Genomic DNA, 17,892 nt, shown 5'->3' on the forward strand with positions numbered 1-17,892 from the left:
ACAAATCAATGAAGGACGTTTCTCAGACACATGCCTACCATTTGACACACTGTAGCCTGACTGTCATCTACAAATGCCATCTCTCTCTCTTACTTGCTTCCCATTCTCTCATTGTTTTCAACCGTCTGTCTGTCTGTCTGTCTGTCTGTCTGTCTGTCTGTCTGTCTGTCTGTCTGTCTGTCTGTCTGTCTGTCTGTCTGTCTGTCTGTCTGTCTGTCTGTCTGTCTGTCTGTCTGTCTGTCTGTCTGTCTGTCTGTCTGTCTGTCTGTCTGTCTGTCTGTCTGTCTGTCCCTGTGTCTCTGTTAGTCTGGCCCTTCTCCTCTCCCTGTGAATGGTGCTCTGTAACTTTATGGTTCACCATATGTCCTTCTCGTCCTGAGTGGAGACTGTGCACCTCCATAGACCCCTATGACAGATGGCCTGCAGATATTGATGACCGCAGGCTGCAGCCCCCCCACCACCTCCTTTCTGACAGTGTTTCTGGTTGTCGTAAAGGTATTCTGCAGGCTCAAACTTTTGAGAGTTGAGGCGTATGGCTGAGACCTGATTATGATTACCTTGAAATTTCCTTTTTCGATTTGGTGTTTTTCACATGGTTTTCATCAATGGTTTTCATCAAAATAAACTGTATTTTCTAGTGTTTGCATCAATAGTTGTTTTTTAAAATCTGATGCTGTATGGGCCTATGGATGGGAGCTGTGAGGAGGCGTACTGACGGATGGCCAAGTCCTGCTGCACTGCACACACGCACACACATGCACCCCCTGCCCCCTGCACACTAAGAGCCTGATTACAATAACAAAGGCTGCTCACACTTTGGGGCGGAGCCAGCGGGATGATTTCCAGACCATTGGCTGCTTAATGAGGACTCTGTGAGTGCGTGTGTGTCTGCGTGTGTGTGTGTCTGCGTGTGTGTGTTTGTGTGAATAGTGAAAAAAAGGCTTTTTGCCACAGCTGTCACTCTTCAGTGTAATATCACTCTAGTCTGTCTAAAGTTAGTGTGAAAAGAACGACAGCATCAATATCCCTGGGTCATTTCAATAATTATTTGAAGCTCAAATACAAAAAAAGACACATTTCAGTATTTTCAAGTAAATTTTTCTATTTGTAAAAATGCATCACACTTAAAATACCAAAATATTGAGGACATATTTGGAGTTGTTAGAGAACTGCAATCAAGAGGAGTGTTCACCAATGGGTTTGCGCTCAAAGTTTTAGTACTGTGTGGATAGTATTCTGCCATGCCTTGCCAAATAAGCTCAGCAGATGTCGAAAATATAGGTTCACTTGTTTTGGTGGAGTGAATATGACAACGTGCCAATAGTCCTCTTTTTTCATTCATCCCTCAACTTCTCAATAGACCCCCCACCACACCCCTCCCAATAAGACAATTTGCCTTCTACTCTAGATGTTCATGCCACCTGCCCTCATACACCCTCCCTCCCTCCCACCCAGCTCAGCCCCCCCCCCCCACTCACTTTCTGGTCTCCAGACTATTTTTGTTTCGTCACCTTGCCTCCGGCTATACAGCAGCCCCCATTCCCCCTCGTTCAAAAAGAAAGACAGAAAAATATAAAATCTACCTGCAGACTGCTGAAGCCCAGCCAATATCACTGTTAGATTAGACATCTTCAAAGATGAATTAGTACCGGCCAACACTCCGAAGTATCCATGGTCATTTTAATTCCACATTCCTGTCGCCATGGCGCAGAGCCAAAGGACTGGGTGAATTGCCCCCCCCCCCCTTTCTCATCCAACTAGCCCTAGCCAGGCTGAGTTGGCATCTGTATGCAAATAACGTTCATGGTATATAGATCATGTATGGAGGGTAAGGGGATGTAGGACTCCCCCATATTTATGCACTAAGATATAAATTGTGGGACATTATAAGCAGCTGCCGGCCTGCTTTCTATGGCTGTCATCCAGAGAGGCAAAGCCCCTTGCAATTGCCATTCGTAAAATATTGATTATGAAATTGTTACACATGAAAAAAATACTTAATTAACTCAATCTGCTTACATTATTACATTGTGAACATCTTTTAAACAGTACTTCAAAACCGGGCATTTCTGTGCCTTTGTTATTAAGCTGTTTCCCCATGCATGTTCCTACATCTGTTTCACACACACATCTAAAATAAACAATACAATAAAGAACACAATATTGCAGACAATGTTTTCATGTAGTATTATAATGGCTGGAGACATTTTGATGTCTAGACCTGCACAAAATGAGGACATTTATTAATGAATGATTTACTTATTTGTTATACAATAATGTATGAAAATGTCTTCTGATGACCAACTTTTCACTCTATTCCCTGGAGGTCACAGGGAAACAGGACACCTCTCCCAGAGAAGAAGTGTCATGATGGGCAGCCACACCGGTCACTCTTTGACCCCTGACCTCACGGAGGTGCGTGGTAACAGAGGTCGCCACCCCGGAGAGGTTTCTCTTTCTCCTCCAGTGGGAGCAGGTGTTGCAAAAGGGCTGACCTCTTGAGGAGAATGAAAGGGCTGTTTGATTATTTACTGGAGTTGAATGTGCCACACGTGCCTCTCTCCCTAGGGGTGAGGGAGACACTGCCAACATAGACACTGCCAACACTGCAACTCAATTAAACAAACCTAATAATCACATATGGCCTGCTTATCATTTATTATATACTGCATGAACAACAGGCTTAAAAACATATTATTATCTTAGTATATATTGAATGTATACATGTGCATCTGTTTGAATTTAAAGTATTCATGACAAGGTTTCATGTCAATGCTCTCTGTTACCGCTCACTGACAAACTTCTCTCACCAGGAAAGTGGGGATAGAAGGTGAAATGTGGACCTCTTCAGGGCCTGACTGTTCTCAACACAGAACAAACAAACATGTGCAAAGCAGTGGGTCTACAGAGCCGACCACCTGGAGGTAAACTCATTAAGAGTCCTATAAAAACCTTCTGCCAGCACAGCAAGCCTTGCACCATTCCCCCACCAAGAAAACTATAACAACCACTACTACTGCTCTGAAAAAAGAAACCTGACACAATAGGAGCCTCTTATTAGTAGAGAACTGCCCAGTCTTAACATATGCTCCTACAAGAGAGAGGGAAAGAGGAAGTAGAGAGAAGAGGCTCGGCATTAAGACAGAAGGACAGGGGGGGATACTGCCCAGGACCCTCAGAAGGAAAGGGGAGATGAAGGGAAAACATTTATTCTTTCCTCTCATCTTTCTTCCCTCTTCCAGATCAGTTTCAATCTCATTTCTCTATGACAAAAAAATAGAAGTCTGAAGCTTACAGTTGTGAACACTGGTATTGAAGTGAATTTACAGTCATCTTTTGTTAACATACTAAAAATATTGGTTTTCATTGTTTCTTAGGTTGATGGTGTACAATTGAATAGAATAGGCTATTTCATGCAAAGACATCTCATTATCTGTCATGAAGAGAAAGGTGTGAGTTAAGAAAGAGTGGTTTTATTTCAATAAGGCAACATGCAGCTAAGGCTGAATAGCAGCTAAGGCTGAATTACTTGAAACAAATGTAACATTTTCATTAATACACAATACACAAGAATTATCCATTGCATCGACACAATAAAATCTACACATTTAAAATATATAGTTTCTGGAATGATTGTCAGTGCTGTGGGTATGGTACATACAGTTAAAGGTAACATAAGTCTGACAAAAGTGGTAGTTCATATCTCACGGGTTGAGTAGCCTTGTCATGTAGGATATTCTGCTGTTTTGCTAGAAATTAGATTCAAAGGTTTGGGTGCTGATGCATGTTTGGATATTATTCAAGCCAGTGTAATTATGTTATTAGAGTAATTGTGTTTTTCACATTCGCACTGTTACAGCAGGGGCCATGCGTTTTCTCAGTGAGCAAAATGACAAAGAATGGCAGTCCAATCCGTTCAAAGTGTGACTTGCATCTTAACCCTCTCAACACGTACATAAGGTTTATACAAAAACAGCTTGATCATTTGGAATATAGCATGTGGATTCCGCTTGCATTCAGTATGCAAACACAGAGAGAGCTCAGAGAATGGTGTCCCCTGGTGGACAGTGTAGCCAGTGACTATGAAGAGTCGAAATACGAATGTCTTTCAAGGTAATGCGTTGCATGAGATTTCCTATTCCAAAACATTTTTGGAATATATTGATTCTAAAATAACTTGATTTTCAGTAGGAGACGAATGGACGCGGACATTGGCATAGTACAGGACGAGTAGGACACGAATCAGACAAGTGAAAACTGTTTCAGGTGAGCTCTGGCTGGCTAGCGAGTTAGCTAGCGTTTCACTTCGCCTGCTTTATTAGTTAGCCAGCAGTGTTGGCTGCATGTTAGCGAACAACTCATTCAAGTTTAAAGTTAGCTAGCGGAGGTTGGCGTTTCTTCAACTTTCGTCCAGATATCGAGAGTTGGCACAAATACTCTGCAAGCTAGCTAGCTATCCTTTCAATGTGTTGCACTCTTGCTGCCTCTGCCTTGTGCCATTGTCTCGAGCAACAGGCAAGTTTGCTATTTTTGCCAACCCCGCCTTAAATTAGTAGCCACTGCCATAACATGACAAAACCTCGTTAAAAATTACAATGTTTTAGAGGATTTCTTATTTTTTATTTCAACAGTTTGACCCAGCTACTTTTGTAATGGAGTTCAGACATTTACTCAAACATTTTACGTTATTTACAGTGTTGGGGAAACTACTCTGAAAATACAGTTTACCAAGCTTGCTACCAATGACTTCACACTGGAAGAAGTTAGCCTTTTAAACACAAAATCAGAATTAGGCAGGTCTGATGCTGAAAAAGAAAGAACGTTATTGCCTACTTCACCTATCTTTTCTTTTTGCAAAATAAGTAGAGTATAGTTAGCTTCACCACTACATGGCAAAATAAACTACTGCAAACACTACCAAGGTTTGAATTTAGTTAAACTACCACGAAGCTACTGAATATTTATTAAATTACTTGTTGAACTACATGTAGTTCACTACTCCCCAACACGGATTATTGACAACACAAAATACCGGTAATACAAATCAAATGAAATCAAATTGTATTGGTCACATACACGTGATTAGCAGATTTTATTGCGGCTGTAGCGAAATGCTTGTGCTTCTAGCTCTGACAGTGCAGTCATATCGAACAAGTAATATCTAACAAATTACACAACATATACCCAATACACACAAATCTAAGTAGGAATGAATTAAGACTATATACATGTATGAACAAGCAATGTCAGAGCAGAACAGACTAAGATAATGTAGAACAGTATAGAATACAGTATATACATTTGAGATGAGTAATGCAAGATATGTAAACATTAAGTGACTAATATACCCAAGAAGTATAGAAAACAGTATATACATATGAGAGGAGTAATGCCAGATATGTAAACATTATTATTATGTATTTGTTTTTTAATTTAACATTTATTTAACTAGGCAAGTCCAGTTAAGAACCAATTCTTATTTACAATGAAGGCCTACCAGGGAACAGTGGGTTAACTGCCTTGTTCAGGGGCAGAACGACAGATTTACCTTGTCAGCTCTGGGATTCAATCCAGCAACCTTTCGGTTACTGGCCCAATGCTCTAACCACTAGGCTACCTAGTAAGATACCGTAGAATAGAATACAATATATATATACATATAAGATGAGTAATGCCATATATGTAAACATTATTAAAGTGACTAGTGTTCCATTCCTTATAGTGGGCAGGGATTTCAAGTCTATGCCTATAAGCAGCAGCCTCTAATGTGCTAGTGATGGCTGTTTAACAGTCTGATGGCCTTGAGATAGAAGCTGTTTTTCAGTCTCTCGGTCCCAGCTTTGATGCACCTGTACTGACCTCGCCTTCTGGATGGTAGCAGAGTGAACAGGCAGTGGCTCAGGTGGTTGATGTCCTTGATTATCTTTTTGGCCTTCCTGTGACATCGGGTGCTGTAGGCGTCCTGGAGCGCGGGTAGTTTGCCCCCGGTGATGCGTTGGGCAGACCGCACAACCCTGATTACAACCTGTTGTGGGCCATTGTACCAAGCTCATAATATATAATAAGTTATACTCAAGAAAGCCAAGGCATTCATTTAAATTACACTGACAATTGAACAGTAGGACATTTTATACATTATCCCTTTTTAACATTGATCACGCACATACAGCTGCATTATTTTCATGTTTCTCCACTCCAGTGAGAGCCAGGCAGAGTTGAGGCTACACCATGGAGTTCAGCAGGATAGAGTTCTTCCAGGAGCTAGGGGAGAGCTGTGTGCTCCCTACGGCACAGCAGGGAGTGGAACAGGTCTGGCAGCTACTGCTCCTCTGCCTGCTCTGTCGACTCCTCTGTAGGCTGGGTGAGTTCACTTGAACACTTGACCAATAACATTATTTAATGAGGATTAAACAGAGGATGTGCCAAACTTTAGAGACAAAGACTGAATCATGTAATGTATACTTTGCCATGACACAATCCACAGTGTGTGGGACACATGTAATGATGACAGATAAAGCATTCAGTATTACCTTACAGATGTCTAGAAAAGCACCCCAATTTGTACAAAGGCCTTTGGTGGTGCCAGCCTGGTACTTAGTGTTTCCTGTCCTCCAGTAGGTCTCTCGTCCTCTGTGAAACACTTTGGCTCAGTGTCAGCGGGTCTATATGCCCTCTACCTGTTCTTTGAGCAGTCCATGGTGTGGGTGTTAATGCTCAGTATGCTCTGCTACACTGTCCTGTTCCTCAACCGCCATTCCAGCAGCCGAGGAATCTTCCTCTCTGCCACTATCCTCATCTATCTACTCATGGGGTAATGAATGAAAATGATAACTCCATCTATTGCTAATGCTGCATCATAGGCAATGTTGCTCCACTTAACTGTTTTCTCCTGGGCTTTTTTCTCTCCAGAGAGCTGCATATGATTGACACAGTGACCTGGCATAAAATGAGAGGTAAATGTCCTGCGCAGATGTGAATGATTGGATGGAAAGACAGTATGAGACAAATGCATGATTTTATAGATTCAGACACAGACATCCTCCTGTTACATTGTATTCGAGTCCTTAGTAAAGGAACAACTGTGCATGCTTTGCCTATCATCCCCACTTCCTCAGGTTCTCAGATGGTGGTGGCCATGAAGGCCATTTCTCTGGCCTTTGACCTGGACAGAGGCACTGTGCTCGCTGTGCCCAACCCTCTGGAGTTCACAGGTTACATTCTCTTTGTGGGCACTGTCATCTTTGGACCCTGGATTAGCTACTCAAACTACAAAGAGGCCATTGAGAGCCGTAAACTGGTAAGCCACAGCTGAAGAGATGTGCTACTGTTTTACAAAAAAATTATGTATTCTCAGTCAACTTGTTAAAAGAAAGCTGAATAGATTCCTGGATAGTATCTGAATTTCCATTTGACATATAGGCCTATAACATAATGATCCAGATTTAACTAAGTGTTTGCGCTGGTGCAAAGTTTACACCTCTTTTCACCGCAGTTAGATCCACATACTGTTGCTGCTTTAAGTCAAAATGGCTGCTAAAATCTGTCCTTTTTTAACTTGGCTTCTCTGTCCCCCAGAGTTGGTCCTGGCTCCAGAAGTTTTCAGTCAGCTTGGTGAAATGCCAGGTATGCTTGGTGATATCCAACTGCATCGCCCCATACCTCTTCCCTTACTTCATTCCAATCCACGGGAGCAGAGGACTTCGCACGTGAGTGCACATTTCACTGAGCAATTCCTTGGTCATTCCAATGTCAGTGCTATTTTGATATGTGAATGTACACCAACTTTATATTAGTGATTTCCATTTATTTCTGTTTCTCTGCTTCCAAGAGGCACATAAGCAAGGTAAGGGTTATTGTGATGAAGAACATCAAGCAAAGTTCTTCAGACAAGCAGTGGTAGTAGCAATAGTTAACACTTCAAGATGGTGTCAGTGCATATTGCTATTCCTGGCATTATTGCTGAATGAAGAAAGGCTATAAACAGTATCTTAGAGCTATCCTGTCTATTTTCCCTGTGTACAGGTGGCTCCATGCGTATGAGAATGCTGTAGCCTTCCACTTCAGTAACTACTTTGTGGGCCACCTCAGTGAAAGTACTACTGTGCTGGCAGGAGCAGGTTTCACTGAAGACAAAGACAATGTCAAATGGGGAGTTCAATTCATACGATCTATGGTTCAATTAGTGGTACACATATTTCAAATATTATCAATTTGCCTGTAGGTTAAGTTTATAATTGCAGTATTGTGATAGACACTGTGTTACTATACTATGTACCTATTGTAATATCTGTCTAGATAAGATATGTGAAAATAATGTGTGCGTGCATGCATGTGCATATCCATGAATGCACAAAATGTGTTTTTAGGGATCTGAAAGTGGTTAAGCCTCTGAATGTGGAGTTGCCCAGGTCCATGGTGCTGGTGGTGACCTCCTGGAACATCCCCATGTCTCGCTGGCTCAACATATGTAAGCATCATTACACCTTCAATTTACTATAAACAGATTAGACAGAAATGTTAGAACTATGGGCCCTGTTTAACCAACCATATTTATTTTTTTACGCATTAAAATGTCAACTGATTACTGTGTCTTTCCCCCATTTTGTTATAGATGTTTTCAAAAGTGCTTTGAAACTTGGCACATTTTCTTCCATCATTGTGACTTACACAGCCAGTGCCCTGCTACATGTGAGTATGAGTCAACCAACTCAGTGATGTCATCTTACGTGATGATTCAGAAAAGGTCACTCACCATTGCACTTTAATACTGTTTTTTTGCTTTAGTAAGATTTGTTCTGATTTTGAAAATGTCACTGCCTTATCCCTCTGGCTGAGGCCAAAGTGAATAGTTGGTTGATCAGCTTCCGATGTTGTAAAACCAATCTGCCATTTTGTTTTCTCCAGGGCCTCAGCTTCCATCTTGGGGCCGTGCTGCTGTCTCTGGGCTTCATCACCTACGTGGAACATGGTGAAGTTACCGCGCCTATCTGCTTTTCACATTCACATGCTCGCTTGTTTTATGTGAGTTTTGTTTCAAAGGTTGTACATCACCTTATTGTCTTGTCATCCTCTGTCAGTTCTGAGGAAGAGGCTGGCAGCCATCTTTAGTGCCTGTATCCTGTCCAAACAGTGTCCCAACAATTGCCATCATCAGCAGAAGAAGGTACATGCTTGTTGCATCCAGGAATGTTTTACACTCACGTTTGTATATCATATTTTGAAGGTGCTTTCCATAAGAGAAGCTATTGTTAATTGCACATTGAATGGGTCCATGTGGGGTGAGTGAGCTAGCTAGTGCACATTGAATGGGTCCATGTGGGGTGAGTGAGTGAGCTAGCTAGTGCACATTGAATGGGTCCATGTGGGGTGAGTGAGTGAGCTAGCTAGTGCACATTGAATGGGTCCATGTGGGGTGGGTGAGTGAGCTAGCTAGTGCACATTGAATGGGTCCATGTGGGGTGAGTGAGTGAGTGAGCTAGCTAGTGCACATTGAATGGGTCCATGTGGGGTGAGTGAGTGAGCTAGCTAGTGCACATTGAATGGGTCCATGTGGGGTGAGTGAGTGAGCTAGCTAGTGCACATTGAATGGGTCCATGTGGGGTGAGTGAGTGAGCTAGCTAGTGCACATTGCGGGGAGGTTTGGGATTCAGAACACATCCCCAGTGTAGTGAATGATCTGTGCCTCTCTCGTAGGAGCTGTGGGTGTATGGCATCAACCTGGCCTTCAGTGCCATGGCCATCTTCCACCTGACATACCTGGGCTCCCTGTTTGACGCTGAAGTAGACAACTTGGCTGCAGAGGAGGTAAGGCCCACCAATGACCTGCTACTGCTGGCTGGGGCCAAGTTAATGGAGAACATAAGAATTAAACAGCGGTCTATATGAATGTATTACTTTTACACATTTAGTCACCATTGTCCTCCTTCTCAGGGTTATGTGGCCAACCACACCATTCAGAAGTGGTCAGAGTTGAACTGGGCCGGCCACTGGCTGGTGTTCGGCAGCTGGCTCTTCTACCGCCTCATTCAGTAATCTCATTGGGCGAAGGTCTGCACTGAACAGAAGACAAAAGCCTGGTCCAAAAAGAACAGAAGACAAAAGCCTGGTCCAAAAAGAACCCTTAGTTCACAGGTGGGCCATCTTACCTAGCAAGGTCTGGTGTGGGTAAAGACTTAGTGGACACGGAGTAGCGATTGTCCCACACCATCATGACTGGAAGAATGCTGCATTGTTTACTAGGGTCTTTCTGTATTTGTTTGTTGTGGTGAACACTAACAAACCAGTCACACACAAGTTCCTTGCTATGATGCATCACACTGTTGAGATTGAGAACCAGAGGTAGGCTGAAGATTTGTCAGTGGCTTCTGTATAGGCTACTGTTCATCTTCAGGTCTTTTGGAGTTTGATCACACACAATCATTATGAATATTTATGCTTCTGTGTATATTAGTAGCACTATTAGCCTTCTCACACTGCATTGTTCTTAGCCCCAGGCTAAGACTGGGCCCTGGGCTAGCTTATCCTGTGTTCATACAAGCATTTGTTAACCTGGGGCTAAGGTGCAGTGTGCCTTAAGTGAATGTATTATGTTGGACCATTGATGTTATATAATTAGGCACGGGGGGGGGTGTGGCATTTGGCCAGTATACCACGGCTAAGGGCTGTTCTTACGCACGACGCAACGTGGAGTGCCTGGATTCAGCCCTTAGCTGTGGTATATTGGCCATATACCACAAACCCTGAGGTGTCTTATTGCTATTATAAACTGGTTACCAACGTAATTAGAGCAGTAAAAATACATGTTTTGTCATACCCGTGGTATACGGTCTGATATACCACGGCTGTCAGCCAATCAGCATTCAGGGCTTAAACCACCCAGTTTATAATACATGATGTTCTCGATGGAGGTAGTTTTTTTCTACTTGTGTATCTGTTTTTCTATTAAAGACATTTTATTTCTAGTTCCGTGGCCCTACTTAAACACTAATCAAGGAAGGGTTTATTTGGTAATGGGAGGTAAAACGCACCCTAGTAGTAACATTATTTATTCAACAAGGTGAAGGATTGTACTGTATTTTGCAGCAAATTATATAATTTAAAATGCCAGATCAAAACAATGGTTAGTACATCAAGTATACTGAACAAAAATATAAATGCAACATGCAACAATTTCAATTTTTTTACTGAGTAACAATTCATATATGGAAATCAGTTAATTGAAATAAATTCACAAAGCCCTAATCTATGGATTTGACATGACTGGGAATACCGATATGCATCTGTTGGTCACAGATACCTTAAAATAAAAAGTAGGGGCATGGATCAGAAAACCAGTTAGTATCTGGTGTCACCACCATTTTCCTTATGCAGTGCGACACATCTCCTGCGCATAGAGTTGATCAGGCTGTTGATTGTGGCCTTTGGAATGTTGTTGGAGGCGATTGATGCTAGAGAAATTAACATTTATCTGGCAACAGCTCTGATGGACATTCCTGCAGTCAAGATTGCCAATTACATTCAACTTGAGACATCTGTGGCATTGTGTGACAAAACTGCACATTTTAGAGTGGCCATTTATTGTCCCCAGCACAAGGTGCACCTGTGTAATGATCATGCTGTTTAATCAGCTTCTTGATATGCCACACCTGTCAACTAGATGGATTATTTTGGCAAAGGAGAAATGCTCACTAACAGGAATGTAAATAAATTTGTGCACAAAATTTGAGAGAAATAAGCATTTTTTGCATATGGAACATTTCTGGGATATTTTATTTCGGCTCATGAAACATGGGACCAACACTTTAGATGTTGCGTTTATATTTTTGTTCAGTGGAGTTAATCTTAACCACTAAGAAGAGTATCATGCTTATTACAAGTGTTGTGTACAAAGACAATTGTATATAATTTGTCTTAATCCTTAAGAGTCTATGTGTCAATCTAATTAACATAATACAACAATTCCCATCAAAATCCGTCAGTTTTAAGGTAGAGATACCTGTATGGGCTTTTTTGCATGGGCTGCATCTCAATCCACCGCATCTGCCGATGTCGGCCTTCCGTATCTGCGGTGGAAAGTGGTAGAGCTACAGCACTGTTTGTCAGACCAGGAGACATTGAAAATGGATCTTCTCACGAAAACGTAGTGTCCGAACGGTTTGGCCGACTAACTAATATGACCACTATATGGAAAGATGAGACTCATGAACACGATGGTGTACTCCATTTTGCTCTACGACCCCCACAAGCCCCATGGGACTGGTCTAAAATCAGTACCGCCGATGTGCCAATGTCTGTCTGTAGCATCCGAACCGTTTGGGCTACAAACTAATAATACCCACAGGAGGTTTGTGGAACCTTCATTGAGGAGAGCGGGCTCAGTTGAATGGTATCAAATGCATCAAACAAATGGTTTCCAGGTGTTTGATGCCATTCCATTTGCTACGTTCCGACCATTATTATGAGCTGTTCTTCCCTCAGCAGCCTCTGCTGTTATGACCCCATATTGGAAAGGGGAGACTTGTGAACACGGTGGTATTTCTGTTTTGCTCTACAACCCCCACAACAATGACAGGACTCGACTGAAGGTAACACCAATTAAAAAAAATTATGGAACTATGGAGGTAGTTTTATACCAACAAAAAAAGGGGTTAAATATGTGTCCAAAAAAGTAAAATATTTCCTGAGCGTTCTTATACTGTATCTCCTAGAGACACTCATTCCTTATGATTTTTTATCCTTTTTTTTTTACTGTGTTTTTCCATTTATGAATGTGTTATTCAATGCATTTCTATGGGCTATACTAGTAAAGCCCAAATTCAATATTTTATCAAATAATTTTAAACAATTGTTTTGATACCTACAGGGGTCCTAGAATTCCAAATCAAATAGCTAAATGATACATGGTATGACAACTTTAAAACAATTTGTTACGTTAGTTTCACAACCCAGCTTGTTTAGAGCCCCCTCATAATTGGTTCAGAGACAACACAAGTTGACACATTCCAGAGTGGACTTAGCTCCCCATCTGTTGGCTTACCTGTGTTTAGTCAATCATTAAACACTGCTATCAGGAAAGCATCGTTCAGACGACAGGACACCATCTCAACACGGAACTGACAAGACACTCGCCAAGTGTCTGTCCTTTGAGAATAGAAAAACAAAGTCTCGTCCTTTATTACATCAGTCTTTCTATACGAGGTCAGTTAGTTCAAAAGTAATTGTCCCTCCCTAAATTTGAGATCTACTCTAAATTCTGTCCTATTCATAATACGTCTAGGGTTTGTGGTGTTTGTTAGTGGGAACTGTGCTCTCTGAGAGGATGAGGAGAGGAGTTAACTGCAGCTGGTTAGGAGCAGAGATCCCGCTGTCCTGGGAGTTCTTCAGCGGTAAGACCAGCATTTATGCATTCACATGAACTGTATGGGCTATGTTTTTGACTTGCCAGAGATTTTACAGTCATTGGATCTGATACATATCAAGTTCTGTGTGATAAAGGTCCGTGTTTGAAGACACCAACATTTTCTTTCTATGCCAAAAACGGCACAATGCATTTTCAATACTTTGACTATGTGCAATATTGGTGTTTGCCGTCTTAGATTCTGAGTGATGCTAACTGAGCCATTCTCTGCTACACCAACCCTGCTAATGTATTGGGGCATTTCCGCCTGAGACTTACCTCACACCAGTGTGTCACCAGTGTTTATGATAATGTTAGCTCTAGTGTTGTCTTCTGGGAACTACAGTGAGGGAAAAAAGTATTTGATCCCCTGCTGATTTTGTACATTTGCCCACTGACAAAGAAATGATCAGTCTATCATTTTAATGGTAGGTTTATTTGAACAGTGAGAGACAGAATAACAACAAAAAAATCCAGAAAAACGCATGTCAAAAATGTTATAAATTGATTTGCATTTTAATGAGGGAAATAAGTATTTGACCCCCTCTCAATTAGAAAGATTTCTGGCTCCCAGGTGTCTTTTATACAGGTAACGAGCTGAGATTAGGAGCACACTCTTAAAGGGAGTGCTCCTAATCTTCAGTTTGTTACCTGTATAAAAGACACCTGTCCACAGAAGCAATCAATCAATCAGATTCCAAACTCTCCACCATGGCCAAGACCAAAGAGCTCGCCAAGGATGTCAGGGACAAGATTGTAGACCTACACAAGGCTGGAATGGGCTACAAGACCATCGCCAAGCAGCTTGGTGAGATTATTCGCAAATGGAAGAAACACAAAAGAACTGTCAATCTCCCTCGGCCTGGGGCTCCATGCAAGATCTCACCTCGTGGAGTTGCAATGATCATGAGAACGGTGAGGAATCAGCCCAGAACTACACGGGAGGATCTTGTCAATGATCTCAAGGCAGCTGGGACCATAGTCACCAAGAAAACTATTGGTAACACACTACACCGTGAAGGACTGAAATCCTGCAGCGCCCGCAAGGTCCCCCTGCTCAAGAAAGCACATATACATGCCCGTCTGAAGTTTGCCAATGAACATCTGAATGACTCAGAGGACAACTGGTGAAAGTGTTGTGGTCAGATGAGACCAAAATGGAGCTCTTTGGCATCAACTCAACTCACTGTGTTTGGAGGAGGAGGAATGCTGCCTATGACCCCAAGAATACCATCCCCACTGTCAAACATGGAGGTGGAAACATTATTCTTTGGGGGTGTTTTTCTGCTAAGAGGACAGGACAACTTCACCGCATCAAAGGGACGATGGACGGGGCCATGTACCGTCAAATCTTGGGTGAGAACCTCCTTCCCTCAGCCAGGGCATTGAAAATGGGTCGTGGATGGGTATTCCAGCATGACAATGACCCAAAACACATGGCCAAGGCAACAAAGGAGTGGCTCAAGAAGAAGCACATTAAGGTCCTAGAGTGGCCTAGCCAGTCTCCAGACCTTAATCCCATAGAATATTTGTGGAGGGAGCTGAAGGTTCGAGTTGTCAAACGTCAGCCTCGAAACCTTAATGACTTGGAGAAGATCTGCAAAGAGGAGTGGGACAAAATTCCTTCTGAGATGTGTGCAAACCTGGTGGCCAACTACAAGAAACGTCTGACCTCTGTGATTGCCAACAAGGGTTTTACCACCAAGTACTAAGTCATGTTTTGCAGAGGGGTCAAATTCTTATTTCCCTCATTAAAATGCAAATCATTTTATAACATTTTTTACATGCGTTTTTCTGGATTTTTTTTGTTGTTATTCTGTCTCTCAATGTTCAAATAAACCTACCATTAAAATTATAGACTGATCATTTCTTTGTCAGTGGGCAAACGTACAAAATCAGTAGGGGATCAAATACTTTTTTCCCTCACTGTATATGATTTGTCCCACCACAAGTCCTTGTGTTGTGCGTTTGTACCCAGTGATCAAGGATGAGCTATGGCTGTTTCTCATTCCTGCTGGGTTCGCTGTGATCATGCTGGCCCTGTTCCTAGAAGAGGTGGGCTTCTTCCTGCGTCACGTGCCCTACTCCAGACGCCGGCGCCTCTACCTGTGGATACTGGGCATGTACCCGGTAAAGGGACCTCTCATTTTTGCCACACATTTCAATTGTTTCGGATAGGTATTTGTACATTTTGTCATTGTTGCCTAACTACACTCATTCTCTTTCGGTCAGGTCTTTGGCTTAACCTCAATCATTGCGCTGTACGTTCCTCGCTCCTCCTCACTATGTAGCTTCATAGCTTCTCTGTAAGTATCGAGTACAACCTCTTTCTGACCATCACTTTGTTTTGTGTACTAATTTAAATTGTTCACATCATTCTGGGCTAAAACATCCATCAGTAAAACTATCTCTCCATTTGTCGCTCTCGCTCTGTAGGTACCACTCCATTACTTTGCTAAAGTTTATGGGGCTCATCACAGACTTCTTTGGGGGTAAGGCCCGCATGCTGGAGATCTTAGCTGGAGAGCAGGTGTCTCCGGATCCGTTCCCATGTTGCTGCTGCTGCTGCCTCCCTATGATAGCCATCAACAGGTACTTTATAACTGGGTGTCCTCCTCAGTGTGCGAATCCATATCCTGATAATGATAGATTCATAAGATATGGCCACATCGCAATAATGATAAATGCACAAAATATCACCATAATCTCCCATGTTGCGATAATGATAAATGCACATATATTGCCGTAATCACCCTGCCCTCTACCTCACCCTCCATAGGACCAGCCTGGGATGGATGATGGCTGCTGTGCTGCAACTGTCTGTGGTCAGAACCATCCTGTTCTTTGTCACTCTGGTCCTCTGGACAGATGAGCAGTATGATTATGGAGATGTGAGTGGATTGCATATATCGCAAGACATATTTGCATTGTAATCAATTTATTTTTGTCCTTAATTTAAGCAAATGAGTCCCTGGTTAATAAGTCAATTAGTTCATTATATATATATAAATATATATCTTCTTTTTTTTTTACCATATCCATGCAATTTTTCACAGGTGGATTATGCCAATCCCAATATGTACATGAATGTCATCATAGGCGTGTCTACCTTCTTGTCCTTCTATGGCCACCTGCTGTTTTACAAGGCCACCAAAAAGGCCTTGCCTGGCTATGGGCTGAGGGCCAAATTTGTCTGTATCATTGTAGTGTTGGTGCTGTGTGGCCTTCAGAGTGGAATCCTGGAGACCATGGGGGCCCTGGAGGTGGTGCCCTGCACCCCTCCCTTCTCTGTCCTCATGCGTTCCCAGCGTAAGTGCACTGTGATGGAAGTCCTCCCCCATACATCTCCCTCTCAACATCATCTCCATGTCAATATTGTAACAGTGGAGATAAATGTTTATTATGAAATTATCAATGTGACATTGGTGGTAACTTTTTCTATTTTATTATCTTCCTCTCTCAGTAATTTACCACTACTCTGTGATTGTGGAGATGTTCTGCATATGCCTCTTTGCCCGCCACACTTTCCGTAAAGTGGAGCCTAGTCTAGAGGAGGGCTTTGGGCTGGAGGAGAGGCCCCCGAGAGGCATGCTGATGGAGAAGGCGGTTCAGACTGAAGACGTGGTGCCACTCAGGGAGAACCCCTGGCCTTGCTGGGGCGGCGCCAGAGTCTCCAATCCCGACTGTAGTAGTGACAGCAATGAGGACAGCCTCTGTAAAGTCGAACACGCCCCTTTGGATTGCTTCCCTTTCCCTCTTCAACCAAGACGTCAAGAGACGGTGAGGCCAGAAAACGTAACTGATGAAAGTGGCACTTTGGAGTTGCCCAAACTGACTGTCACTGCTGACATCAATGTTGTAGAGTCTAGAAATGTTACTGTTGTATGACAATATGGAATGTACTGTCCTGGAATCTCCTGGTGGGAAGACAACATAGGGGTCACCTCCAGAAAATGGAAGAAACACACCACACCGCTTGAGGTACTACCTTAACCAGTTTGTTCCTTTTTGCGTATATTGACTGAGACTCTGGCTCTATCCATTCTATCTATTCCTTAGCTGAATGAAGTTGGTAGCTACTGGTGTGATAGGCTGTGATTTTTTTATTTTTTTTCCTACCCAGATTTTTTTCCTACTTTTTATACTCTACATTTTGTTTTGCAATGTTATCTCAAAAAGCCAATAAACTCATTTTTAAAACGCCTATTGCATATTTATTAATCGGTCTCTGCGTCTCTAATGCCGTCTCTCAAAACGTACAAAAAATCTTTGGAGTTTGATATGAATTTGATTTCCTTCATGGGTTAATGTAATGTTCAATTCAAAGTAAGCACTAATATAATCTGTTCTCATAACTGCCCCATGGGGCAGATGATATTGGCTCCCTATGAGCTTCTCACACCACATACATAGTAGGCCTCTGACCTAGCCTTCCCTCTGAAGTGCCTTGATACCAAAGATACTTTTGTGTGTATGTGGACACACCTTCAAATTAG

The 17,892-nt window shown here is 42.4% G+C and overlaps 2 protein-coding genes across 5 annotated transcripts; both read left to right on the plus strand.

The window, feature by feature from the left end:
- The first annotated feature begins 3,999 nt into the window (after positions 1-3,999).
- Positions 4,000-10,961, plus strand: porcnl (porcupine O-acyltransferase like). 4 transcript variants are annotated; one of them, XM_082959955.1, is made up of 14 exons: positions 4,000-4,113; positions 4,192-4,266; positions 6,200-6,361; positions 6,616-6,811; positions 6,910-6,953; positions 7,116-7,297; positions 7,576-7,706; positions 8,023-8,147; positions 8,366-8,467; positions 8,612-8,688; positions 8,905-8,968; positions 9,078-9,163; positions 9,694-9,804; positions 9,931-10,961. In XM_082959955.1, the coding sequence occupies exons 3-14, from the start codon at positions 6,229-6,231 to the stop codon at positions 10,030-10,032; spliced, it is 1,353 nt and encodes a 450-aa protein (XP_082816081.1). In that variant the 5' UTR covers positions 4,000-4,113; positions 4,192-4,266; positions 6,200-6,228; the 3' UTR covers positions 10,033-10,961. The 4 variants fall into 4 exon arrangements, with proteins under 4 accessions (XP_082816081.1, XP_082816083.1, XP_082816082.1 ...); XM_082959957.1 differs by having other exon boundaries at positions 6,619-6,811; XM_082959956.1 differs by having other exon boundaries at positions 4,009-4,113; positions 4,189-4,266.
- A 2,086-nt stretch (positions 10,962-13,047) lies between these two features.
- On the plus strand, positions 13,048-17,600 carry si:dkey-16n15.6 (organic solute transporter subunit alpha). Its single transcript, XM_014135534.3, has 7 exons — positions 13,048-13,385; positions 15,375-15,526; positions 15,629-15,702; positions 15,833-15,988; positions 16,176-16,287; positions 16,453-16,705; positions 16,860-17,600. Exons 1-7 carry the CDS (start codon positions 13,319-13,321, stop codon positions 17,282-17,284), a joined length of 1,239 nt encoding a protein of 412 aa, XP_013991009.1. The 5' UTR covers positions 13,048-13,318; the 3' UTR covers positions 17,285-17,600.
- The last annotated feature ends 292 nt before the right edge of the window (positions 17,601-17,892 follow it).

Source organism: Salmo salar, chromosome 13 (assembly GCF_965601325.2).
Source record: "Salmo salar chromosome 13, fSalSal1, whole genome shotgun sequence".
Taxonomy (NCBI): domain Eukaryota; kingdom Metazoa; phylum Chordata; class Actinopteri; order Salmoniformes; family Salmonidae; genus Salmo; species Salmo salar.